This window comes from Haliotis rubra, unplaced genomic scaffold (genome assembly GCF_003918875.1).
Source record: "Haliotis rubra isolate DU_JTF1 unplaced genomic scaffold, ASM391887v1 Scf42, whole genome shotgun sequence".
In the NCBI taxonomy this organism is placed as follows: Eukaryota; Metazoa; Mollusca; class Gastropoda; order Lepetellida; family Haliotidae; genus Haliotis; species Haliotis rubra.
In genome coordinates, this window is record NW_025767102.1 from 1,033,181 (window position 1) to 1,060,484 (window position 27,304).

General features: G+C 40.6%; 2 protein-coding genes across 4 annotated transcripts; one reads left to right on the forward strand and one right to left on the reverse strand.

The window, feature by feature from the left end:
• Positions 1 to 1,296: 1,296 nt before the first annotated feature.
• Positions 1,297 to 9,526, forward strand: LOC124288546. 2 transcript variants are annotated; one of them, XM_046725096.1, is made up of 5 exons: positions 1,297 to 1,480; positions 4,580 to 4,637; positions 5,428 to 5,549; positions 6,014 to 6,453; positions 9,046 to 9,526. In XM_046725096.1, exons 2-5 carry the CDS (start codon positions 4,607 to 4,609, stop codon positions 9,509 to 9,511), a joined length of 1,059 nt encoding a protein of 352 aa, XP_046581052.1. In that variant the 5' UTR covers positions 1,297 to 1,480; positions 4,580 to 4,606; the 3' UTR covers positions 9,512 to 9,526. The 2 variants fall into 2 exon arrangements, with proteins under 2 accessions (XP_046581052.1, XP_046581053.1); XM_046725097.1 differs by lacking the exons at positions 1,297 to 1,480; positions 4,580 to 4,637 and adding an exon at positions 4,638 to 4,726.
• A 2,114-nt stretch (positions 9,527 to 11,640) lies between these two features.
• LOC124288542 (protein eyes shut homolog) lies at positions 11,641 to 24,274 on the reverse strand. 2 transcript variants are annotated; one of them, XM_046725085.1, is made up of 15 exons: positions 22,762 to 24,273; positions 15,681 to 16,333; positions 15,463 to 15,540; positions 15,259 to 15,343; positions 14,829 to 14,996; positions 14,627 to 14,722; positions 14,275 to 14,370; positions 14,037 to 14,129; positions 13,797 to 13,892; positions 13,565 to 13,660; positions 13,326 to 13,421; positions 13,017 to 13,112; positions 12,784 to 12,880; positions 12,177 to 12,293; positions 11,641 to 11,992 (listed from the first exon to the last, which is right to left on the reverse strand). In XM_046725085.1, the coding sequence occupies exons 1-15, from the start codon at positions 23,222 to 23,224 to the stop codon at positions 11,929 to 11,931; spliced, it is 2,394 nt and encodes a 797-aa protein (XP_046581041.1). In that variant the 5' UTR covers positions 23,225 to 24,273; the 3' UTR covers positions 11,641 to 11,928. The 2 variants fall into 2 exon arrangements, with proteins under 2 accessions (XP_046581041.1, XP_046581042.1); XM_046725086.1 differs by lacking the exon at positions 11,641 to 11,992 and having other exon boundaries at positions 12,211 to 12,318; positions 22,762 to 24,274.
• Between the last annotated feature and the right edge of the window lie 3,030 nt (positions 24,275 to 27,304).

The following is a 27,304-nucleotide window of genomic DNA, read 5'->3' on the forward strand; positions in this document are numbered from 1 at the left end:
TCTTGAACAGTATTCTCAGATTCCTTAATCACGCCGTGTCAGTTTAATGACGGAGAAAACTCCATGATGCTTATCCATGACGATTACCACTTTGGTGAAACCCAAGACAAACCTTGAAACATTCTCAGGCCGAACTTCGAGATTCAGAACCCACAATCACAGGATCCTTGTCTGCCCACGGGACACAACTCTGTGATTGGCGTTGAAGCTCGACTTAGAAGGAGAGCCTGGTGAATAAATATGCTTAAATCAAATCAAATCAAAGGATTATGTGTTCGTGAACGATATATACTTTTATTATCCTCCATTGCGGAGATCTCATACAATCAAAGATTACATCAAAATACAATGAAAATTATATATTTACATCAGAAATAGAGAGTGACTCAGTCTTCTTTCCATCAGTACTGGAAGACAGTTTGTGTTTTGTAGTACGTAGTACACATCTTGTACACGTACCGTACAGCAGTCAGTGTGAATTGTGATCTATCACTTTCACTTAAAGTGAAGTTAGGATTGCAGGATAATAGATTTAGAGTCAGGTCACCTTCAGACATATTGTGAAGAAAAACACTGAAGTCAATTGGTCCAATATTGGCAAGTTCACACCACAGATCATCCCGCACTTCAGATGTATATTCACATGACGTTATATGTGAGACAAGGGATCTGAAAAGACGTTACCACAGTGTTCACATACAAAGTTTGTAAGAATACCTGAAAAGAATAAAGCATCACTTGTGCTCTGTTCACCCAGCATTGAAAGGGTACCCGGTGGGATAAGTCGTCCTTATGTCTGTTTACCTTCTAACGCCTCACAGATAGCTTGGGTTAACCGGGGTAATAATGTCATAGCGCTTTTGGCATACAACTATGCGTGGAATCAGGCGATTTAAGATTATCCATTATAACTCAGTAGTTAACCTGTAACATATCTAGTAATTAGAGAGAGTACACTTGTAATATTTCTTGTTTTGTCCGGGTGTAATTTGGTAGATGGTGTCGTGTTGTGTTGGATTAGGTCAGTGGGTAAAATGATGGCCTTACATACACACAGAGATAGTCTTAATTTATCCCGTTAAACCAAATGTTTCGACCTTTATCAGGCGAATAATCTCGCCGACCGCATGCCCGAGTCGTCAATCGAAGGCGTCCAAATTCTATGTAGATCACTTGGAATATAATGGTAAAGAGCAGCGGTCGACACGGGTCCTTTCCTTTCGAGTGTTAATGTCAGGTTTGTCGTGTCTGAGTGCACCTGTCCCAGTAGCATGTCGTGCGCAGAACAGGGCTCAGCAGAGTGAGTTATGGCGACGAGGCACGTCGGAGACTCGTCTGTTGGTCAAAGGGTTAAGTGTGAAGGTCGACTCTATAGATACTGGCGGGCTAAAGACATACCATACACAGAGAACACGTAAACAGAGGGCGATCATGGCGGCTGGGGCATGGCGTGGGGTGGAACTGACTGATGTAACCTGAGGTAGGATATAATTAGGGATATACCTGGTCATATACCTGTGATGCACCGTCGTGACGTTTTAAGAAGTAGTTGCTTTTTCATCTGTGTATTGTCGTATTCCATTGGGCGTCAGGCTAACAGGTTCTTGCCACCGTTATGCGTTTCCAGGGACAACCCCTGAGGCAATTCCCCGTGAAAATAAGTTTCAGTGTACAATGCTTGTTTTGTTTGTCTGTTGTTTAACGCCACGCCTAGTAGTATTTCGGTTATAGACGGTGGTAAGATGTTTGTTGCTTAAAGCCACACAAAGCCGCGATATTCTGTTCGTTGTTTAATTCCACACTCAGCGATATTCTAGCTAATTGACGATGATCTGTAAATAATCGAGTCTGAACCACACAACCCAGTGATTGACATCATGAGCATCGATCTACGCAACTGGGATACGATGACACGTGTCAATCAGTTGAGCGAGCCTGACCATCCAATTCATATGTCGTCTCTTAAGGCAAGCATAGATTACTGAAGACCAAATCTAAACCGGATCTTCACGGGGTACAAGAACGGGTTGCTGAAGTCTCGTTAGAGGCCTCAAAGATGAACCCCGGAGGAATAGTATTTTCAGTATTCTTGAACAGTATTCTCAGATTCCTTAATCACGCCGTGTCAGTTTAATGACGGAGAAAACTCCATGATGCTTATCCATGACGATTACCACTTTGGTGAAACCCAAGACAAACCTTGAAACATTCTCAGGCCGAACTTCGAGATTCGAACCCACAATCACAGGATCCTTGTCTGCCCACGGGACACAACTCTGTGATTGGCGTTGAAGCCGACTTAGAAGGAGAGCCTGGTGATAGCGTGTGTGGAACTTGCCTCGTTGACACTGGGAGGATATCTAGTGCTATCGACCGCTGTTCTAGTGGGCCAGGGGCGGTGGGGTGGCCTAGTGGTTAAAGCGTTCGCTCGTCACGCCGATGACCCGTTTCGATTCCCCACATGGGTACTATGTGTGAAGCCCATTTCTGGTGTCCCCGCCGTGATATTGCTGGAATATTGCTAAAAGCAGCGTAAAACGTTAACTCACTTACTCACTCTAGTGTACTAAGACTTAAAACTTGATTAGTTACAGGCCGTCGTATATTGACCGCGGCGAACATTACGCACTTACGTACCATATTGTTGTGAGTGAGTGAGTGAATATGGTTTTACGCCACTTTTAGCATTATTCCAGCAATTTCACGGCGGAGGACACCAGAAATGGGCTTCACACATTGTACCCATGTGGGGAATCGAACCTAGGTCTTCAGCGTGATGATCGAGCGCTGTAACCACTAGACTAACCCCACCGCCCCTTTGTGCAAATCAATACGTGTGTAAATGGTAATAACACACTTTATTCGTAATCGTTTCATTCAGTAATTTCACAGAATTGTATAAGGGTAATATGACTGACTGACTGAGTGAGTTTGGTTTTACGCCGCTTTTAGCAATATTCCAGCAACATCACGGCGGGGGACACCAGAAATGGGCTTCACACATTGTACCCATGTGGGGATTCGAACCCGGGTCTTCGCCGTGACGAGCCAACGCTTTAACCATTAGGCTACCCCACCGCCCCTATAAGGGTAATATGAGTCAACAAAAGCTTTAACCAAATGTAGTTAACATGGGTATTTTCTGTGTTAACATAGCTTCAATATAGACAATTACCTGCATAAAACTGGTCACGTCATCAAAATAAACAATACCAAATTCATCTATAGTCTTTCCTAACCACTATAAACTGGTTCAAAGTATGTCTTTATAATCCCGATTTATGATCAGTGTGTAAACAGCATATCGATACAGAAAAAAATATCTACATACAACTGGTGACGTCCTCAAAATAAATAATGCCTGTGTCATATAATGTCTTTCAGAACAAAATATACTTGGTCCATGTCTGTCATGGAAAGTTTGATTTACGATCAGCATGTGAACAAAGCATCAGTAGAAACATATATACTCCTGCAATTGTTTACATCTTCATCAAAATGCCAAAGTCATCTAATATCTTTCAGAAAAACACATAAACTAAATCCAAGTATGTCATGATAATCTTGATTTATTATCAGCAAGTAAACACTGCGCTACTAGTGGAATATTTACTCTGTCGAGTGTGTGAGGATATGTGTATTCAACGACACTTTGTACAATACTGGGTCGTATCACGACGTGCTGGTTTACTGTGGGGCAAAAACCCTAACTAGACCAGTTGTGACTCGTTAACCACTTCGCTGAACCCAGCACTGATATTGACTGGCAAACCAAGGATCGTAGTGTACGTGACGTTATCCTCAAGCAGTAGATCCTGATCCTGAACTCTTCATAGCAAATTTAAGACCAATGGCCCCCATTCCAATTCTGTGCTCTGAAGCGACGCTCCCTCACTCACTCACTCACTCACTCACTCACTCGATTCGTACAGACTAGTTGATTCAATTAATTATAACTACATACTACATGGAAGCTAGTAAAATTACGTAATTCCATTTCGCTAATGAATATTGGGTTTTAGTATGCGTGCGTGTGCGTGTGTGTGTGTGCAGTTCATTTTCATCCGTTTCCCCTGAACTCCCCTCTGGATCCGCCTCTGGTGATCCTATGTTATGGATAAAGTGGTTGTGTGGTGGTGGAGCGGTTGAAACATTCACTCGAAGGTTCGATTCCCTACGTGAGATTTATGTGTGGAGACTGAAACTGAAGTCAGTGGTACAGGCTGCAAAAGCTTTGACAATAAATGATTCACTCACTCTGGTCATATGCCAACGCATTTATTTGTTTTGGTGAAAGTCTGAAGTATGACGGGAACGTCGCCACTTCATTAAAAACAAAACTACCAAACCAGGATTTCCATAAAATTGGTTCTCAGCAACCCATGCTTTTCGTAAGAGGCGACTAACGAGATCGGTTGGTGAGGGTCGCTGATTTGGTAGATGCGTGTCAGTCACTGGATTGTCTGGTCCAGATTCGGTTATTTACAGACAGGTATACTTCTCTGTGCGACTTATAACAACAAACAAACAATACATATTATGATTTTTCTTTTCATTGTTATTCTTTACTTTCTTCCAGGAACTGTTCTGACTCACTACCAGGAAGATGGGTATCACGCCAAGCGTTACACGCAACCGTATGTACACCAACGACTCGAAGTCTCGGGTTTCCGGGTTAGAACTGGTCCTTAGCTACCTGTGCTGGTCATTGGAGATGGACCGGGTGGTCAGACTTGTTTGTTTGTCCACGTATCCCTTAATTGCTGTTCACAATATCAGTCACCGGATTGTCTGGTCCACAATCAATTACACTACAAACAAAAAGTATGGGAACACCCTGAAATTTGATAGGGAAGTCTGTCTTACACATGTTGTGTTTGGGCGTTTGGATCAAACATAGTGCTGGTGTGTTTCAGCACCTTGTTTTTCACTGTTTTTGACAATGTTTCATTTCACTTAAACTCAACGAATATTGAATCAGCTGCTTCACTGCATGTTCAAACATGTCGTTTAAAGTGTCCATTAAGCACACAAAAAGTTGCATTTACCTTAGAGTATAAATGACCTCACCACGTTTAAGTATATATATGACTATCAAATTTTGTAGTATATATACAGACGGTCACCATGTAGCTGGAATATTGCTGAGCGTGACGTTTAACAGAAAGAGATTAGTCAGTATTGATTCAATGCTATAGTCCTTTATTTATTTATCTGAATTAATCAGATAAGCCGGAATACATTGACAGCAGGGCTTCGCTATTTTATCAGCGTCTACACCCAAGGGACACAACTCTGTATAGCAAAGTGGCAACTTCGACTTATAAGGACATAATCATTTCAGCGTTAACGCAACAACACACTAAAACCATGAGATTAATGCTGAGGATGCTAAAAGATGAAGATGCAATTTGCTTAACCTTCCAGAGGAACCAATCCCCAGGTGGATCTACACGGTCAAGGTCAAGGACGAGTATGCTGTGGACAAGTTCGACGCTTTCTCTGATGGAATGTCCCACGTCACTCCCACAACCATGACTAGAAGCAGGGTGAGTCGTGTCGTCCTACACGCATGACATTATAGTGTCTTGAACTGGGTACCAGTTGCCATGGAGACAACGGTACAACAGCGGTTCCCCGGGCACCTGGATATTAGGATAATACATATGCTTTTGTTCAATATCGAGAAGAGTGTATTGTCAACAATATGTAACATGGTCATAAAACTCTCCGGTGTGTTAAAATTGCAAATGCTCTGGTGTTTTCTTCGATTACTTTCCGTAATTTCGATTACTTTCTCATTATTTCAAGTATATTTTTACAAATTGAAATTCGAGTCAGTAATCGATATCACGAGAAAATAATTGAAGTAACGAGTTTGAAAAACTAGAAGATTCGCGACAATAATTCATCTTTTTAAAATGAGACATTTCGGTTTACAAAATACGTTATGCTACCAAAGGCTTCCGTTTGTTCTGGTATTGTCAACTAAGCAACTGTTTGTGTCTTGTAGCCGGGCAAGTTCGACACGGACGCAGCTCGGTGGAGTCGTGGATTCACTTCCGGCAAGCACGTGTTCGAAATTGTCTACCCATCGGCCCACAGAGGGTCTGAAGCACCTGTTGGGGTCGGGGCTGAAATCCGCACCCCTTCACAGCAAGGGGAGGGTCACACTGATCGGCCACAACAGGGAGTCGTGGGGAATCGACCTGAGATCCAAAAGAGCTTTCCACAACAACAAGATTGTGAAGAAATACCCTCAGTCCCAGCAGATGCTCCCGGACAAGCTCTTCATGTATCTGGATGTGGACTCTGGAACCCTTCAGTTCGGCTCGGACGAGCGGTACTACGGGACTGCTCTGACTGGCATCCGAACCGGCGGGGAGCCCATTTACCCCATGGTCGCCAGTTGTCTACAAGGATCCACGATAAGCATGGTGTACCGAGGGGAAGGTAGGTCACTCTGTTACACATGTTTTGTTATTCAGTACTATAATAACGCTTAAGCGGTCGTTGTCGGCAGGTATACAGAAAAGTATACAGAAAAGTACCCTGAACAAAGTCAAAATACAGATACGTACCCGATACCTTAAACAGCGGACCAGTCCATATTCCACAATCCAAAAACGAAACCGCATGTTGTTGTTCCCGTTCAACTGACTGCGAGTGCTATTGTGCACCGCGAAATATTCGTTACTGTGTTTGGTCATTTCCTATATACAGGAATCAAATGCATCTAATACAACTGTATGACAGTTATGATCGATAAAACGACACAGTGTAATGTATACAGAAACGTACCTGGGGTACACATCTGCAGTCGGGATCGGGCTCGCTGACTTGGTTGACACATGTCATCGTTCCCAATTGCGCAGATCGATGCTCATGGTGTTGATCACTGGATTGTCTGGTCCAGACTCGATTATTTACAGACCGCCGCCATATAGCTGGAATATTGCTGAGTGTGGCGTAAAATTCAACTCACTCACTCACTCACTCACTCACTCACTCACTCACATCTGTAGTACCCGTGACGACAACGACCCCTTCAGTCGTAATAACACTTTGGTGGTGTGGATTTGGATCATATTTTGCATGTTCAAGTTTGTAAGACTTCAGTTTTTACACCTGCACAGTGTCTTTTACAAGGTTTTGCATTATGAGTGAGTTAGTGATTGAGTTTGGTTCAAAGCTGTTTTATGCTTTATTCTAGTTATATCATAACGTGTTAGGAGAGCCCATAGTAATTGAATTTACAGACTTGAGCTTGCCCAAGGGAGGCAACTCAATATGGCCCACTCGTGTTATTCCGGAACAAGCCGAAAAGCGAGCCTTCTTGGAGGCTACGGAAAGGGGCGAGTGGTGACTAATGCCCTGCCTCTCTTATTTTGAGATGTCACTGTAAAGGGTTCGATAACGAACAGAAGTTGTAATTCTTTCGATGTTGCCCCATCAAATATTGGTGCATACATTCTTTATCCGGAAGTTTACGGAATAAATCCTCCCTGACTCACTAACTCACTCACTCAGCATGTGTTTGTAATGCACTTATTTCGCACTTACATTATACCTAACATCTGCACATCCAGGTATAGTGGTGGAGGGCCATCTCCGGAAAAAGCGGAAGTGACGTAATGCATGCAACTGGACCGTAGTATCCACCGCCAACTTCCTGTTCGGCGAGACTTCCGGTTCCATGTCAAAAGACAGACGGCTGTTGAAGTTTTTAATGAACGTTCACAGCTTCCTTTGACTCTGATGTGAAATCGACATGCTGAATGATCAGCCGTTGTGTAGAGACTTGCAGACGATCTACTTCAGATCCGAGGATAGCCCCAAATGCCGGAAACAGCCATATATAGACAAAACGTGCATAAAAGGAGTTTAGAGTACACCTAGCATTAATATGGATAGTCTTAGAACAGACGGGTCCGCCACAGCTTAGTGATTTTCCGTATGTCAGCAAGAGAAGACTGTGTACTATGTTTGCCTGCAATATGCTTCTCCAAAACAGTGAGACAGAACTTACCTTAGCGATCTGCCCTTACCGAGAGTTAGGTGTGACAACATCCTTATAACGGTGTATGCAGAAACCAGTCAGGAGTTTTCATTTGCATTTAATTCAGTAGAATATTTTGTTTTGAAAATGTACTCAAGTTCAAAGTGACTTATTTGATTTGAGTGAGAGTGAGTCTTAATATTAGTGATGCGTGTACAAAATAGTGAAGAAGACAATGCTAGTTGGAGCTAGTTGGGCTCTGCGTTCACATATACTACAGTGTACACTACATTCAACTGTAATCCGCGAAGGTAATTGTCATAGACATATCACAGTGAGTGAACATTTTGATATACCGTATTTTTGTCTAATAAGCGCCGGGTCTCTAATAAGCGCCGGCAGTAAAGCAGCTCACTAACAATTACGGTAATTAGACCCAGTAAGCGCAAAAGCGCCGGGCCTCTAATAATTTATAAGCGCCGGGTCTGGAACTCCGTTGAGTGGAACTCCAGAACATGGAGTGAGTGAGTGAGTTTAGTTTTACGCCGCACTCAGCAATATTCCAGCTATATGGTGGCGGTCTGTAAATAATCGAGTCTGGACCAGACAATCCAGTGATCAACAGCATGAGCATCGATCTGCGCAATTGGGAACCGATGACATGTGTCAACCAAGTCAGCGAGTCTGACCACCCGATCCCGTTAGTCGCCTCTTACGACAAGCATGGGTTACTGAAGGCCAATATTCTAACCCGGACCTTCACGGGCGCTTATTAGAGGAAATACGGTACATAACGTGCATATAGTATAGTCAACTGCTTGTAAATGTAACATAACTGAAGATCAGTTACTTCGCAGTACAAATGTACATAATATAACAGTAAAGTAATTGCACTGTTTGTTCATACCCAGTATCCTGCTGTACACTAGGTGTTGCCCTGTGTTGTTGTGTAACGGCGTACTTTAACACCAGCGTTTGTATGATGTTGATGAACAACGGCTGTTACCATGGTAACTAAACCTGTGTATCCCGCCTTGTTGTTACAGCTGCAGAAGACCTAACAACAGTGACGACGACAACGACAGTGATAGTGAACCAGCAGACTCAGATGCAACCGGAGCCATGTACCATGATGGTCCCACCCCACAACCAATGGACCAGCAGCAGCAGCAGCAAGCACCATGCCCCCACCGGAAGTTTGTATGGAGCAACATCTACAACCCACAGCTCCACCCGAAGACTGCTCCGACCAGCCCCAACAAACCACGACCCAGCCAGAAGAACCGACGGACCAGCCCCAACAAGCCACGACCCAGCCAGAAGAACCGACGGACCAGCCCCAACAAGCCACGACCCAGCCAGAACCGACCGACCAGCCCCAACAAGAAAATACCCAAGAACCAGCGGGGGCGGCTGTACCTCCACCCAGTCCGGTCTACGAGAGTCCTCCACAGCCCGATGTATATTCTTCCTGAGTGCACAGTGTGGAGGGTGACACAGGCTTGTAAATAAAACATTATTACGTGATGAGTGTAGTTTTGTTGTCAATGAAGAGGCGAAGGTCCTCCTTTTGACTTTAAACGATCACCGAAACAACTGAATGCGTTGGCATATCACCAGAGTGAGTGGATCATTTATTGTCAAAGCTTTTGCAGCCTGTACCACTGAGTTCAAGGTCAGTCTCCACACATAAATCTCACGTAGGGAATCGAACCTTCGAGTGAATGTTTCAAACCGCTCCACTACCACACCACCACTTTATCCATAACATCAGATCAACGGTCTATATGGCGAAGACGAGATAATTGTTCAGTAACAGTAACTCTTTTTTCAATTAAAGCTGTGGGCACACAGAGATGCTTCAAGCGATTCAACTCCATTCTGGGAGCCATGCTGTCGGTCACATCGTACATTGTATAAAAGCAGTCTATAAATAGTCACATCCGGGCCAAATCTAATTGTGTGATATCATGAACATGTGATATCATCAGCCATCGCCAACAGTTCAGAGCTTGACCACCACATCCAATTTTGTAGCCTCTAAAGTTGAGTGCGGAGTACTTATTCAAACACTCCGGTCCTAGTTTGTTTGTTAGTGTTTAACGCCGCAACATTCCAGTTAAATGGCTGGCGGAGTTGAGTATTACTCCAGCAATATCACGGCGGGGGACACCAGAAATGGGCTTCACAAGTTGTACCCATGTGGGGAATCGAACCCGGGCCTTCGGCGTGACGAGCGAACGCTTTAACCACTAGGCTACCCCATCGCCCCAGTTAAATGGTAATGATCTGTAAATACTTGATTCTGGACCAGACAAAACAGTGATCAAAATCATGAGCATCGATATACGCAATTGGGATACGATGTCATGTGTCAACAGAGTCAGCTAGCCTGACCACAGTCAGTCGCCTCTTACGACAAGCATATCTTAATCTGAAGATTAATATCTAATCCGGATCTCCACGGGTTCTTGCCCTAGTATATATTCGGGTAAGAGCTGGTCTCAGAAAGAAAAGTGTGTGGCAGGTAGTGGTGTTCCGATTTACTGAAATAATCGAAGATTGGTCGCAGTGACCAAACGACCAAGCAATCGATCACAATTTCTCATAATCGAACATAAACGATTTTGGAACTACTGTTTTAGTCTTTGAAAAACTTGACAATGGAACATATCTTAGAAGTTGTCAGGGCCTGAAAACGTGTTTAATTCTTAGAAAACTCACTTCACTAACTGAAAAGCCATGACTGAATGTTTCTCTAAGACTCCAGGAAGTTTATGTTCACAATATATTAGTCATCACTTTAAAGTAGCAAGTTGCATCATGTTATACATATCTGCAATAACAACCTGGATAGGAAAATCTGAAAAAATGACGCTAACCAATTATTTTCGATGATCGTTCGTTGGTAATGAAGCAATCATCAATTGTGAGATTTCAACCAATTCCCAACACTTGTGGCAGGCAACTAACGGGATTGGGTGGTCGGACTGGTTGATTGTATTGACTCGATTTTATTGATGATCCAGAGTACATAAATCAATGCTTACGGTGTCAATCAGTGAACTGTCAGGTCCAGACTTATCAGGTTATCGATAGACCAGTGGCTTGAGTCTAGATTATTCTTCAGTGCGGCGTTAAACAACATTCAAGTCAAATCTGTATCCTAGATCCAAACTATGGAGGATCTCAGATGGCCTGAAATGCTGTCACAAGTGCAAAGGTTCATTATAATTGTACGTTAACTGGACAATATGTATTTAGCTCAAGAATTTCTGCACTGTAGATCGTAAACCATCCTGTTGTCCTTAACTTCTGAGTAGTATACAAGTGAAATGAATGTTGTCTTTAGCGCCAGCTTAACACGCAGTAAACTTTGTCCTCCTGTAGAGCAGCTGTACCTCTCTCAAGAACTTTCCCAGGGGCGGATCCGACGCGTGTGTGTGTGTGCGTGCGTGCGTTCCGACACACCTGCGCCCGAAAAGTTCCCCTGAGAACATTTCCCTGAGTGCAAACCCCCAACCCCCACACACCCCATTCCACTTCTCCAAAACCCTGGATCCGTCCCTGATTCCGCATGGATTTGTGCGCTGTACACATAAAATCATAACAGACAGCGAATTTATATTCATCTTTTAATATCAATATCAAAAAGGTAAAAAAGGTAATAAGCTCAAATAAATAAATATATATAAATAAATCAACAACGGACATGGTACATAAAGCTCAACTCAACAAATATGTGTAAAATGGGGCGTAAAATTGCAAAGTAAATAATGACTTGTTCTGTGAAAGACCAGTAGGGGTGCATGACAAAAATGGCAGCTTTTGACTTCTCTCGCGATCACATAAAAATATCAATGAAATATCGCATCTCAATATTTCATTCAAAAGATGGTTGTAACTTCATCTCTCTCTCTCTGTCATATTCAAGGCGCGACACATCGGTAAGCAGTTCTGTACGTGTCCCTCACAACTAGGGCGTATTTTAACCTGAAAATAAACAAATAATCAGATTAGTTACAATCCAAAAGTTACAATATCAAAGAAATAACGACCATTTTAATGGTAATTTATATAACCCTAGCGAAATATTGATGCATAAATAATTAAAATGCATTAGATGTAAGAAAAGGTAACTCTATTTTGTTTTGGGGTCAAGGGAGACAACTCTTACCTAGTTTTGACACATGTTTTCCAGTGCCATGGACCGCATTTTGCGATGTACTCTTCCCGAACAACACGCCGGTAGCTCCGTGCGTGTGGTACGGAGTGCTTCTCATATTTGCATAGTCTACAAATAGAAAAGTGGTGTCGTTCTGTAAGAAAGCGAAGGATAGATGAGAATAGGTTCAGCAGAGCAAGCAACAAGCAAAGACATGCACAAGCAAGAACGGCAGAAAGCAGCTGAGGAAGCAACGTCTTGAAAATTGAAAGTGACAGCAGAGTTGACGAAGCGTACATAAAATCACATTTCACTCTCCAACTACGCAACTTGACAAAATAACGATTGAGACAATAGTGGGTCGCATGTCGTAGCTATATAAAGTGAGTAAGTGGGTGAATTTATTTTTACGCCGCTTTTAGCAATATCCAGCAATATCACGGCGGGGGACACCAGAAATGGGCTTCACACATTGTACCCATGTAGCTATTATAAAGAATCGATCTTCTAAGTGACGAGTGAAGCCTTTAACTGCTTGATTACACCATCTCCTCAAGGTTCACGATTACAATATGTAAATTGACATATGTATTTGGTAAGAGTGGTGGTGTAAACGTACCTAGTTTCACAGCGCCGACCTTTGAACCCAGGAGGACATTTACACTTGTTGTTTTTCCTGCATCGGCCTCCATTAAGACAGGCACTGCGGCAACGTGCTGGAGAAAGAAAACCAGTCATGTTATAATAGTCATAAATATCACTATTAATATAGATAACTTCAGGAACTTTAACATTTTTCAGTTACTTTGTTGATTTGATGTCAGTGCAGCTTAGATAAAAACTTCTGCTTACCTCTTTGGCACCTTCGACCTGAGAATCCAGCTGGGCATGCGCAGCGATTAGGACCGGTACAAGTTCCGCCATTTTTGCATTTCTTGAAGCATTGAACTAGAAAGAAAAAAAGTAATCAAATGAATAAATTATCTGGAAAGTTAAAAAGTCACTTATGACAACAGAACGTTTAGAAGTTTTGAAATACGCCTAAGTGAGAGTTGGGTTTTACGCCTTTATCTATTGTTCCAATCATCGACACCAGCAATGGGGGTCTCTGAGAAACATTTGAATATTTACAATATAGGGGTTTATATGTCTGGTACTTACATAGTTGGCACCGGTTGCCATAGTAACCTCCTCTACATCCGCACACATTGGGAGCGATGCATTTGCCACTGTTTTGACACCTTGGTCGGCATTTAGCTGTAAAAGAAAATTCAAAAATATTAATTCGAGAATTGTAGATGTAATTAGATGGTTCTAATGCCGATGAAGTTATAATTTAAGTTTTATTTAGAGTTCTCGGAATCAAATATTACACGTCTGTCTGGAACACAAAAACGTACCTTTCTGGCAGTAGCGCCCTCTGTATCCGCTGGGGCAGGAACAACGGTTGGCAGCAACACATTTCCCGCCATTAAAGCATCCACGTTTGCAGGTAGCTAAAATACAGAAAACAGATATTTAGTTCGATATTTAAGTTATGCAACGAGGCGATAATTTACAAAGATTTTATCTTGTTATTTTTTTGTATTGAAGTTTATTTATTGAAGAGGATTTTTAGTTATAATTACTCACCAACTGAACAGTCCTTTCCTGTGTAGCCTTTCTTACAACGGCAGACATTATGCCTCACACATTTTCCTCCATTGTGGCACTGCATGGGACAGTAAGCTGAAACAAGGGAGATAACTCTCATTATATTGAAGCAAATAATTTCCAAGTCATTATATACTTGTGTATATAGAAACAAGATGAAATCTTATGAGTTAGCGATTTTTTATAGAATTGGTGTTTACATTTAGCATAAATACTTACGTTTGCATGTTGGTTGCAGGTACCCGTAAGGGCATACGCATTTCCCAGGGGCAATGCAACGTCCTCCATTTGAACATCCGGGTTCGCATTTGGCTGCAACATAAAGGTTAAAGGTTATTACCATTACTATTATTACTAGGAAATGAACGTTATGCTTCGAATTTTACTAAATATAATGCAAAGTTTTGACTGGTAAGATAATCATTTTAGCTTTCGTTGTTCCAATAATTATACTTACGTTTTTCACAGTTGACACCGGTGTAGCCTTCTGGGCATGCACACATGTTTGGCCCGACGCAGATACCGTTGTTTTCACAGCCTAAAGGACAAGATGCTGAAATAAGAGGAGAAACAGCTTTAGTAATCATTTCTATGAAGAAACTGATAAATAATACACAAGTAAACATTTTTATCAGTTCGTGCAAGACCGTACATGTTTGTACCAAAGAGTCACTTCCAAGCGTCATTCTCAGATAAAATACACCACCAAAAGAAATTTGGTTTCGGTTTGTAAGGACAAATTATTAAGTTGCGACTTTTCTTTAAGTAGGTAAAAACACATGTTTTATTTGCACTGTAAGACTACTTACGAGTTTCGCATCTCTTGCCGTTGTATCCCATGGGACAATCACAGGTTCCGTTGGCGTTGCACTCTCCACCATTTAAACAAGGAGTCGGACACTCCACTGAAAGGAAAAACAGTTTACATTAAGACCGGTATATACTACATTCCATGCAAAGAATTATTCATTACGGTTTGTTTAATTAAGTGACAGTTAATAACCGTGTCACCTTGACACTCCTGCAGGTAACACAGCCGTGTCTGCGTCTGAGGAGAGTCTTTGGGCACACATCGGTCCACAGCCACGATGTTGTTCCGGCAGAACAGAGTCCTAGATTGTCGCCCTTGACCACACGAGGCGCTGCAGTAGGACCACGAGGACCAATCAGAGCCATACACTGCAAGCCAAGAGGCCGTACAGTCAGAGAGCGAAACACAACAAGTATCACGTGTTTATAGTCCATACTACCAGGCACTACCAAGAACTACCAGGAACAACTTCAGAACTACCCAAAACCCTGTAGGTCTTCATGTGATCAGACACTTAATACACGCAGTCATAACCACCTACAGTAAGAAACTCGAAAAAGGACGGTTATAACTGACTTTATCAATAACAGGATTAGTGTATATGTATACAGGTTATATTGTTCGCCTTACCTATGGGTTTGGTTGTTGTGTTGTCGACATCAGTGCCCATGGGCTTGCGGGTGACGGATTTGTTGTCATCTTTAACTGGCATATTCTGTAGAAGAGACAAAATACAATCAGTTTCATGGTTATTATTAAAGCGTCTTCAGACTATTGTTTGATAGTGACCAAAGTGGTATATGATGTCTGTGGATATGTAAATGAGGCACCTACCGTGATGTCAGTCTGCACGTGGCACTGGAGCTCAGCGAAGCTGGGGTCATCGGACAGAACAAGTTGTTCAATGCTACCCTGTAAAAAACCAGAAGGGTAAATTCTAAAGTAACGTAATATGAACACTATATCTTAAATCATATATCCTTAATACAATTAGTAAAACTTTGTTGAAACGTGGATGTGATATCGTAATCGTTGAAGAATACAATCCTTACCCTGAAAGGCTGGCCATTCCTGGCAAAATATGGGCCGATAGCGACCATGAGGTTTTTCCCAAGAGTAGAACTCTTCCTTCTTATGAGGGTTTTGCTCATGACGGTGTCGCAGTCGTAAAACAAGGTCACAATGTCGTCTTTGACGCTGAACGCTAGCTGGTGCCACTGTCCATCAGTCACAACTACATCAAAATCAAGGGAGACAACTCTTCCATCGTGGTATTCCAAATACTCAAATTTAGCATTTGAGCCAAAATGGAGCCCGATCCTCTGTCTTCCTCTGATATCGTTAACTGTGAGAAGGTAACCTTGGTAACCAGGGTTCAGTTTAAAGGTCAATGCCACACTGAAGTCTCGCGGGAACGTGACTTCGTATAAAGATGCAACAGGAAGGAAAAGTTTGGCCTGGGGGGTGACTTGATATGCGTGTGACCTGTTGGTGTTCTTGTAGACGCCGAAGGGCATTTTTGGCATACCAAATTTGGTAACAAGGTCTGTAATTTCATCACATGAGTATGTATTGCACTTCCGTGTCTCGGTAGATGCGCCCGTGCACTCTGTAATATTTTCTCTCGAGCATGTACGATGTCGCATCTGAACTCCACCGTCACAGGGGGCGCTGCAGCCGTTCCACTTAGACCACGCGTGCCAACCTGAAATGACAAAGCGAAATGATTTATTTACCAGGACACTTAAATACACTGAACTAATTTCCGATACAACTATGCACTGTCCTTATAAGAATAAAAACAATAATCGCCACTTATACAGCAATCCATATTAATATTCACCACATATATAAACGAATGCTAGGGCTCACATCGGAGCAGGTACAGAAACGAGCGAATTCAAATCAACCATAAATCATAAATCTGTCTAATATCAATCCACATGGTCATAAATCTGTCTAACAAAAGAGTTCTTATGTGAACTTTTTCAGGCAGTTATTCCTTAGTCGTTTTTTATTACGCATCAAGTGATTTGCCCTAGATCAAGGGATGGAGTCGAACATTCATCTTGAGGATGCGTATCTCCTTGTTGCTGCGACACAGTCTCTCGTCCATAGCTGCAACACCCGACTGATGCCCATTGTGGGGCGTGTATTCACCGTCAGCTTTATACGTGTGGGTGTAATTAAGTGTAAACTCTCAATAATCTGTACCGGCCAGGGTACATTCGGCACATCAGATGGGGACACTATCAGCTCAGGTTTCCACTCAACAAGATTGGTGTCGTTTTCCTTTTCAATGACGTTTAATGTCGTATCGCTTGGTTCAAGTATTAACCCTCATACTTTTGTGGGATTGGCGATGAAAATCCATTGGAACTCTTAAATAGTAGTCACATTATACGATATATTATTCAGAACAGAATATTTGTGAATGGCATAGATAGAGGTTGATACTTGCGGCAATCTATTTCACTTGTAATGTGTTTTAGGGGTTTCTGTTTTAAAACTTATTCCGGGGAAGTTGAAAATATAAAGCAGACATATTGTAATATCGCCTAGGTAAAACTGGAACCTTAAAGGGTTAACATAGCCTATATTATAGTAACATTTATATCCACTGATAAATTCATCGTCAGCCTCCCGAATTTCATCTCATAATGCGATCCTCGCTTGTTCTTTCACAGTCGTGTACTTAGGTAGAAAAAGAGTCACAGCCGACTGAAAGCTAGCCTCACAGAGCCCTAGGCAAGGCTTTGAAACTTTGCTGCTGAGAAAAGCACCGCATAGAAATAATAAATGACGCGAAATTACGTGGAGCTGTTCTCAATGCCCAAACTCACGGTGGTCTGGTTGGGATGTTTTCATAATCGACCTAACACTATGAACGATGATGCAAGGACCGTACTCTGTGGTAGATGAGAGGAACGGATGCATCCTCTGCAACAACTCCATCATTGTTTTGTTCGCCACAAAAACCTGTGCCCTGACAATCTCTGAATGAAGCCCAGCGTCATGAATTGTGTCCGGGAAAGACATCGTTTTATCCTCCAAATACTGACAATTTGTTCTTAAGAACGAATTACACGTTAGAGAAAAGTAAGGATTTATCGTTATCATAATCACTACCAAAGCAATTTGTTTTTTGAGACTTTAAATATGCCCAAGCTTACTATGCCCAATCAAAACGTCATTTGTTTGGCGAATGCACAATTTGAAACGTGACGGGATAAGGTTTCCGATTTTACTGTCATAATTTAAAGATAAAATCGTAATAAATTGTTATAAACTGACAAAGTCTAGTAAAGATATCATCGGGGTTCACGAGGTTCGTCCACAGAGCCTGGGGCACATTTCGCCTGCAATACAATGTGTGGTCTGCTGATAGAACCCTACAAGGAATAGTGTACGGGTGGATGTGTACGAAACGTGTGGCTTTCAATCGGGTGGATGGTCTACACGGATAATAAAAAGAAAACCCAATAAATGCAGTGTCTTTCAAGGCAAATAATCAGCTATCAAATTTCTCTGTTTCGTTAAGCTATCGCGTCTCTCTTGTAGAAAGCCAGAGGGCGGTTGGACGAGGCTGGGGGAACTCGTGTCGTAACAAACACTGTGTCTACAAGCCTACTGTCAGCAGTCTTACTGACTGGAACTGTCTAGTCTAAGTTTGTTACTGTCGGTGTTTCGCTCAATGGGCATTCAAGGAGGGTTTTCTATGTTATTTGTTTGTGGTCGCTGTATTCAGAGGATAAGGGGGAAACTATTTGCTCTGGTGAAAGTCGCCCCTTCTTCCCACCCCGTGTTACAAGTAACAACATATCGTGGTTCAATGTCAAGAGATGGATATACAACGTAACACACGGACGCCAGCTAATTTAATGATGAACATACAAATAGAAAAACATGTTGCCGAATCTGTATTCCGCTAGAAAACATCTTCATCTTAAAATAGGCGATAGATGATGGGCCAAATATTAAGTTACTGGAAATGTTTCCTGTAAGTGAAATTACAAAGTCGGACTCTCTTTGTCGTTAAGTAGGTAATGGGCATTATTTCCACTTCTTCCCCCTTTCGTTGTTATTGCAACAAAGTGTTATATTGCAGATCGATATAATATCCAGTAATTAGTGCCAATCACATTATATACAACGCGTGTTAAAAGGTTGCCATCAGTAACGTCAGGGGGTCCTTTTCTTTCGCACTTAACTTTGAAACAAATCACCGGCTCGCTAGCGCATACAGTTTATTCAGACCAGCTAAGATAATTTTCTACAATAATTTCAAAAAGCATTCAAGCGGAAAACAGATCTGTCATGCATGAACGTTTTAATCCAATATCTCTGGCAAGTTCGTGTCAACTCTGCCCGAGTCTCAAGTTTAAAATTGAATTAGTTTGGGGGAAAATATCGTCACTCGTCAAATGTCGTAATCAAAAAACGGTGTAAAAATCTCCCACAGGGAACAAAATTAAACCTCAACTCCTGCGCGTGTGATTTCAACTGTTATTTCAGCTACAGATATAATAAAAACAAACTCAACAAAGAAAACAAGACTCTTGAAAAAAAACTATCAAGGATGGGTCTTAAATCTTTGTCTGGAATTCTCCAGGATGCTAGTGTTTGCGGGCAAGCGTTTAAACGTCGTGTATAATTTACAACCAGAGTAATGGCCAAGTTTATTGTTACTTAACTGTTTAATTCGTTGCTAAATTCGAGAATTCTATAAACCTCTGTTTTCAATGTAATCCTGGTATCTTACATCAATCTACAATAGGCTGATCCTTGCACTACATAATGCCAGGGAACACCTCAAGCGGAGCCAAAATATGCATGCATATGTAATTTCTGTCGTGGCTTTTCGGGTAAAATTTTAATCTGGGATGGCCCACACAATAACAGTCAGTCACTGCCACGCTCCAAAGATGATCTACTATAGAACTGTTCCCGTACACTCACGTTAGGAATTTCTGTGATAATGGACCCCAGCGGGAAAGGAACTTTAGAAACGAGAGGAATTGTTCTCGAACTAATTCCTGGGTTACCCGCAAAGCCAGAAAAAGCCCCCGTCGGTTGACGTCCCTTCAAGGTCGGTTAAAGGTCATGGCGTCAGCGGACCGCACCCGTCTCGCGTTTGTACTTTGCCAATGGACATAGCCCCAGAACAATAAGATATGTTTTATGACTATGTGAGATTATACGTTAAAGCATTAGGGAATTGAGGGACTTTGCAGAACAACAAAATTAAACGATAACTGCCACATTTAGTACATGATCGTTTAGGAATTGACAGGGTCTGATTTAGATTCAAATGACAACCGTCTAAAACATTATAAAATTATAAAGTTTTTAATGAACTTTTGCACCAACAAATTTAATTTGAAAATTTAAATTAGATCCATACGTTTGGTAACCAGGGTGATTTATATACGCTGAAATATGACGTGTTAATGTATTTTGCTCATTTCCCCAAGCCTTCTTAAGTTTCCGCTCAGTTGAAACTCGATGTCAGGATCATGCTAGTGAACATACTCAAGGGTTTTTCTCACCCTTCTAATCGCCACTTTAAATTTGCCTTGTGCTGTGTTGAGTACTTTACAAACACAACGTGGGTATGTTAAAGAGTTCTGCATATGAGACTCGCCATAGGAGCAAGTGAGAAGGACGAGTTAATCTTCGCTTTAAACGACATGTGATAAACTACAAGATCAAGTACACCTTAGAGTAAACAAGTAGCACGGTCTCAGTTAATGTTGTTATCAATGACAAGCGAATTTGTTAAAGGGAACTGAAGAAAGTCCTGATAGTCTATTCATTGGAATAACTTTTAAATAAAAATAAAATTATGAAATTATATTAAACCTGGAACACGGTTGTTTTGTGTTCCATTCTAAACAAAACTGACACACAAAAAAAAAACAAATGAGCACTATAAATTAGGAATTATACTATAGGGGTGTATAGTAAACGATTCGTTGAACGGCGCTAACATCATGGGGTACAGTGTTCACGGTGGGAGGCAGATTAAGGTGACATATCGTTAATAATTGTTTCTAACACTGTGCTTTATTTCCCATTCGGGTGGAAATCCCCTGCAATTATTTCTACGCGTTAGTAGTTTGATCCATGTCTCCTAAACTTTGTATTTGACCACTGGTCGCCGGAATGTCGTTGTGAAATTGACCATAAGGTAACCGTCCATCTAAGGTATTGACTGATTGTTCAGTGCCTTGTATTAACACGTCTATCACACGAGCTTCACTCTAACGAACAGGTGCCCTTGTGAAAATAGAAGCTGATTGTGCCTGTCGTTTCTGAATTTTGTTCGATTTTTCTGCATGAGAAAGAGCTATGTATAAGCCAAGCCTTATCCATTTACATTTAAAGTCTATTAAACTTTTTTCCAGCTTGTAATAAAAGGACAACCTATCACGACACCCACTAACTTCAGTCGCCCCGCCGGCCATAAAGCACATAGTGTCGGTGTTAAATTCACACCGTCGAGGTTTTTATCAGAAGGAGAGTTTGTTTTTGATTAATGGCAAGGTAGGCATACGACCTAAGACTTTAAATCAACTTTGTAAGTACTTAGCAAGTTCATAGCCATCTCGAATTGTTTAAAAAGTATTTAGGTATTCGGCATTTGTGACATTAATCTTCAAGCGAGGCGGATAAAGTTCCGACGTTGTCCGTTAAACAACTATTATGTGAAGTCGGTCAGGCTCCTAGGCAGCGGGCTTAGAAATAATATTGTGATTTTAAATATCTCTTAAAACCATTGAAAATATTGACTTAATTTTAAAAAGAGTTAAAAGAAATTCACAAATTGTTTGGTAATAATATAAAATCAAAGACTGAAATTATTATTCATTATTATTGACATTAAAACACTATTGATATTTGATACATCAATCTAATTAATTTTAGTACCTGTGTCAGTGAGAATTTTGTACAAGACATTGTATGGAATCGTACCATGATATGACATTAATATCACTGGCCAAACTATAAACTAACACGCTTGAGAAAGAGGCATGTCGAGTATTAACCTTGAAGTCAACAGAAATTAATTTGATCTGTTTAATACGACCATTAGTATGTCCTAACACGCAGTTTCGATAACTGATATTTCTTGTGAACTCACTCGAGTGCACTTAATGTTCTTTAGACATGGAACTAAATTCAAACAGTCAAAGAACTTCACAGCACATAATTTAATTGTAAAATGCAATTTAATCACCATTAATAATTAAAAATAAAAAAATTATCAAAGCTAAACATAATTGATTGCCCACATCGGAATTTTAGAAATTTAGAAATATATTTTCGGTGCTTATAAAGAGATTTAATTTCAAAGTGTTCTTATCTCAAGTAAATCATGCTATTGAAATCTATCCACCGTTAAACCACTTACCTGTGGCAGGTGAGAAAAAGGGTAAGAGAATCGTATTGAAAGCTCGATTGCTAGAAGGCTAGCCGTCAGTGTTCATCTGTCGAGATAGATGACTATCGCGCTGCCAAAGGGGACGTGATAACTCTATAAACTTCCGACCAAGATTAATAATATTGCGCTGTTTCCAATTACTCGTCATCCCGTGGATTCCTGCTGTTTACATTATATGGAGATTTATAACCATGATTTTTTAAACAGGTGTATTAATTTGACATTTGTAACACGGATTTGAATGATCACTTCCATGTAAGTATTCTATTCTCTCGATATATACGACTTTCGAGTCGTGAACCGAGTCTATTTTATTATCGTGATGTGGAAAACCAGATCATTACCTAGACAGGTGTTGTGACAGAAATCAGACAAACACGATACCGTCGCCGAGAAGATTAACGGATTATCTTAATCTTGTTGATTTGTAGTACTAGGTAATTAAATTACACTCGACGTGGTTGACATTACTGAAATCTTTCTCAGATTAATACTTATTTAAACAACAACAAAATTGAATACATTTATTTTGGTAAATAATTTTTCATTTTACTCATTTCTTAAAACCTAAGATATTAGACAATTTTAATTTTAGTTAATTTTACATTAAATGTTTAAAAGATGTATTTTTGCAATGGTGTCTTAAATCGAGAATACATATTGTGAATAATTATAAGAATAATATTTACCTAAATAATCCAGGATTTGTTGTTCATTTGCAGGAGTAAAGTCCGCCACAGCGCCAAAGATGTCGTCATATTTGGCGGACAGGCGTCCCTGGTACATTGTCAGGAACATGATGTGGGTGTCTCCAGGAACGACGTCAGCATAACACATAGACTTGTCTCCGAAGTTGCTGATGTTGTAAATCTTCCTGCTCCTCTCCACCGACGACACATCATCCACAAACTCGGCTCCTTTATACACTTCCAGCACCTGTACCTCTGCCGTGTAAGTTTCAGAATCCGATCTCACGTCTTTGAACGCTCGTACAACATTGCCCGAGATCACTATCTCAGCATAAGCTGCCCGTTCGTAAACAGTGAGCGGTGTCCATCCATTCAACAACAGAATACAAGAATGTGACTTGTGAAAAAGGTGAATAAATATGTATAATATCATCACGTATCGGATCTCTTTGCTGGCGAACATGATTGTGATAATGGAACACTTTTGTCGATCACAAACTATTGCTGTTACTATCCACAAGATCGTGTGTATATCCGACGAAGAACGATGTAAGTAAATACTGAATGAGAGGGTTATTTCACTGGTAGTTTTTTCGTATCCTACTCCCACAAGCTCTCGTTACACTGTACTGACAAAACACAGAGTTAGTCCCCTCTTATATGAAACGTGGCTGTTCCGTTGTCCTCCCCCGATAAACCGAGTCGATTTTTATAGGATCAGCCAAGCAAAACTCGGAAAATGCTATGTGCTTAGCAAAACACTGTCTGTGTCGGGACGGGGTCCCAGACAGTATGCTTATCCTAATGACGTCATAATCAGTAATTACAGGTCTGATTAATGCTTTAATGAGCGTGCGATAAATATGTTTTATTCTACATCTAATTTGCATAATGTTCAACGATTATGAAATTGTGTACATATCAAATTCAGATTTATCATATTAATCATCAACGAATATTTACACAACTGTATTGCAGACCAATTTAGAGCATGATATACCTTTAACAACATAATAATGTATGATTAAAATTCGTATTTATCTCTATGGATAAGATATCGCGGTATGTTTACGGTTACAAAATGACTTGAATCAGAGCGTCACTCTTGACAAAACACTCTTGGCGGAATACCGCATACCAAGCACCTGTTTTCTTAAATCCATTTATATCTCTGCAATATATAAGACATATATAAGCGTGTTTCATTAGTGACTCATGAGTCTAAGATACGCATGAGAGCCGAGGTTTTATTGATGCAATTTAGATAGGTTTGTTATTTCATTGATTCTCTACCATGTACTCACGCAGGCAAATGCATTGATCTGGGACGCCTGTACGTCTTTATAACTGTGTATTCTCTACGTCACTATACGTGTTTAAGATGTGTTCATAGTTGAGCGGATTCAGCCATCCTTGAGCCATATAAGATTTGAAACTTTGTAATTTTTCATTTTTTCCGAATATTTTTTTTCAAATTCACACTAAAGTGTTTCATTTGAAGACTATTCACCTTACTTTAATATTCACCTGATATTACTTGATATTCACATCCTTTCCCAGATATTCACGTTCGTTGCCGTCGCTTTGATCATTCAGCAAGCTTGGCGTTTAAATATTGTGAAAAACAGTTAAGGATCAAAACTTTTTCTTTTTTTTGGGGGACATTTTTTGCCACGCAGATTGAGAACACAATGTCGTAAAATATAATTTTATTTAATAAAAAATACCTCTTGCTTCAATACTCCCTATCAATTAAACTTTGTGTGTGTATATTCATTTTATACACATCAGCATTTTTGACTTTCTCTCCTAACACGCAATCGCCCTAAATCCTATGAATTTATAGAAGGTTTAGATCATATAGTTTAACATTACAAAGGCCCCGTTTTCGGCCATAATCAGTGTAAAGACCACGGTAATTTGACTTGGAGAGCTCCAAGGCAAAGTGGTACTTAGGGACAGTTTAGCCTGTAGGGTGTCGGGTGTCGAGATTGTGTCTGATAACCCCCATAGAAGGCCCTGGGTCTGACAGGTTATCGGGGTGGCGGGCCGTGTGCAGTGATTGATAGCAACTGACACCACTTTTCCGCTGCTGTGATTCTATTCGTCAAACTCTGTCGTTTCTATTCTGGGGTGGCGTTCCCTGAAACGAGCGGCAACCTGAATTCTTAATGTTAATCCAAAATGTTATTTGAGTTTGAAATACTTTCACCCTGTATTATCAATGGACATGCGCCATGCATTTCCTGATTGTTGAAACTATAAGACGTTTTATTTATGAAGATCGTTCTGGAAAGTACATGTGTGTCAAATTAAGCCTAAAGGTTGTAACACCCTGTATTAGGGAACCAAACCTCTGTTCGACAATATAAGCCTTACTATACCGTACTAAATTGCCACGAGAACCTGGATAGCTCCATCCCACATCATATAAACTACCAAGAAAAGAAAGTTTTGAACAGTTAGATAATAACATGAACCAAACAAAAAGTGGTTATTCGGGGTGGTGTGTTTGATACAGGTATCATCGTTGTTCCTGGAAGATAGGTTTGTGCATTGATGTTTTGAGAACGTTTGCAATGTTTCGTTTGATCAAATCCAATTGCGAATTTTAAAATTTCAAATTGGATCGGTATTTTAGCATATACAGGATCTATTGTGATATTCTCCACCCCAACATTTTACAAACTGCCAACACTATGGTACAACTCATAACTGTATGATTTTTAAACATAAATGTGCTTTTTTGACGATGATAGTTACAATAGCTTCACCATAGATACCTAACCAAATATTCATTAGTCAATACAACTTGTCAAAAGACTTACATGGTTACAGTTTTAGCATAAAGCAGATTTTATTTTGAAAGTTAGCCCTGCCTGTGTTCCGGTCACCGTACGTAGACATGTTCCTTGACTTTTGCCGGACAACCAGACAGAACGGCATTGGTTTGTGTGGTGGACGCTTGAGGTGACCGTCACTGGTCATTTCTTTAAAGTTCCTAATTTGAAATCAGTGACCGAGGAAAACTGTAATACACCATTCACATTCCTGACTAACAGACATCTTAGCTGCCTCTGTAATCTCTCCATCGTTCAGGTTCTGTCGTTTAATGGCATGAATATTCCTAGTTTAACAAGAAAACACATTAACAACACGATCAACCGATAGTATAATCCTGCTGCTCTCCCAAGACGAAAACCAATAAAATATATACCAAACTTGGTACTATAAGCCCTTAAAGGGCACTTCTTACATACGGATAATCTAGGAGATATGTCCCCTACAAGTGGCCATTCACCTATATCCCGATGGCTATTCCATTGGTCACCTTATACTAGAAGATAACGCTAGCTAACCTCTCAATCTCGCCTACCTGTCATTTACCTGCACAAAACTCTTTCATCTTGCCGACAATTTGCTTACCTGTTGAAATCGTCACTTGGCTGAAGTAGATTTTAAGTTCGACCATGCAGTGGCTTATAATAAGATATCGTGTCACCTGTATGATAATTATGTGGAATGTTGGTGAACGCCGGCTACCGGAGCTAATACCCTCACAGAAAGCTAAATTGACCAGAAAAACGTTGTGAACATTTGCGTCAGAGTGAATTACCATACGACACGACATGATATACCGCTGTATGATCTGAGAGATAGTATTGTGGAAATATAGGTCTCTGACCTACTTGTTCACATTTTTTTGATACCCATAATTCAAATCATCTTAAGTGTGAAGGGGTACAGTTTGGACGCATAGACTTTTCACATGACACATCGAGGGTATCTGATATCTACGCGTACGTGACTCTTGTGCATACGGTGGACCTGATGCGCCTGCCAGAGGCAACGCAACGTTTGTTTTTATGAACTGTTCAGATAATGGTATGATGTATGCGAATCTCTGTTATCGTATGTGTAATATCCTGGCTTCTTACTTAATCAGAAATTGATTATAAAACTCTTGTAAAGATTATATGTAATTGAATCAAATTATTGTATTTTTTTTGTTTAATTGAAGTTTTACGTCTCACCATCGCCATTGTTTCAGTCACATAGCAACGAGACACAGGCTGGTGCCGAAAATCATGTTTTGGACTCGTCGCTCAATCTACTCAAAAAATGTTTACAGCTGGTCTTTTTAATTTTACAAATCTTAATTACTACGGTAAAATATTTGATAAATTGCTCTCATGTATAACTCCGATATTATGTTTTGATTTCTGAATTCAACAACCTGTTATCGGCTATGTCTAACACCAGGTCGTTGCAACGTAAAACAATAATTCACATTGCAAACGTTGAATAAACAACATTCCATAGGCATGAATAAACACAACACTTGTCTTAACAATCGACTTGGGGTTATTCGTGATTGAATCAATACATTCAGGTATACGGTCTTAGACGTGTGTTTTACTTCAACACTAGCGACTAATTCAATCATCTGCAACACAACGGAGGATTGCTAATCTTGTCAGCTGTAAGAAAGGATATACTTCATGATCCAGACGTGATGTCTGAGTGAATTTAGTTCTTAAAA

Excerpts from the sequence above, each read along its gene's own strand:
- LOC124288546 (XM_046725096.1), top strand. The coding sequence starts at position 4,607 with ATGGGTATCACGCCAAGCGTTACACGCAACC. Across the intron at positions 4,638-5,427 it reads GCCAAGCGTTACACGCAACC|AGGAACCAATCCCCAGGTGG; the intron begins GTATGTACACCA and ends TTAACCTTCCAG. Across the intron at positions 5,550-6,013 it reads CAACCATGACTAGAAGCAGG|CCGGGCAAGTTCGACACGGA; the intron begins GTGAGTCGTGTC and ends TGTGTCTTGTAG.
- LOC124288542 (XM_046725085.1), bottom strand. The coding sequence starts at position 23,224 with ATGTTCGCCAGCAAAGAGATCCGATACGTGATGATATTATACATATTT. Across the intron at positions 15,344-15,462 it reads ACGTGCAGACTGACATCACG|AATATGCCAGTTAAAGATGA; the intron begins GTAGGTGCCTCA and ends TCTCTTCTACAG. Across the intron at positions 14,997-15,258 it reads CACAACAACCAAACCCATAG|TGTATGGCTCTGATTGGTCC; the intron begins GTAAGGCGAACA and ends CTTGGCTTGCAG.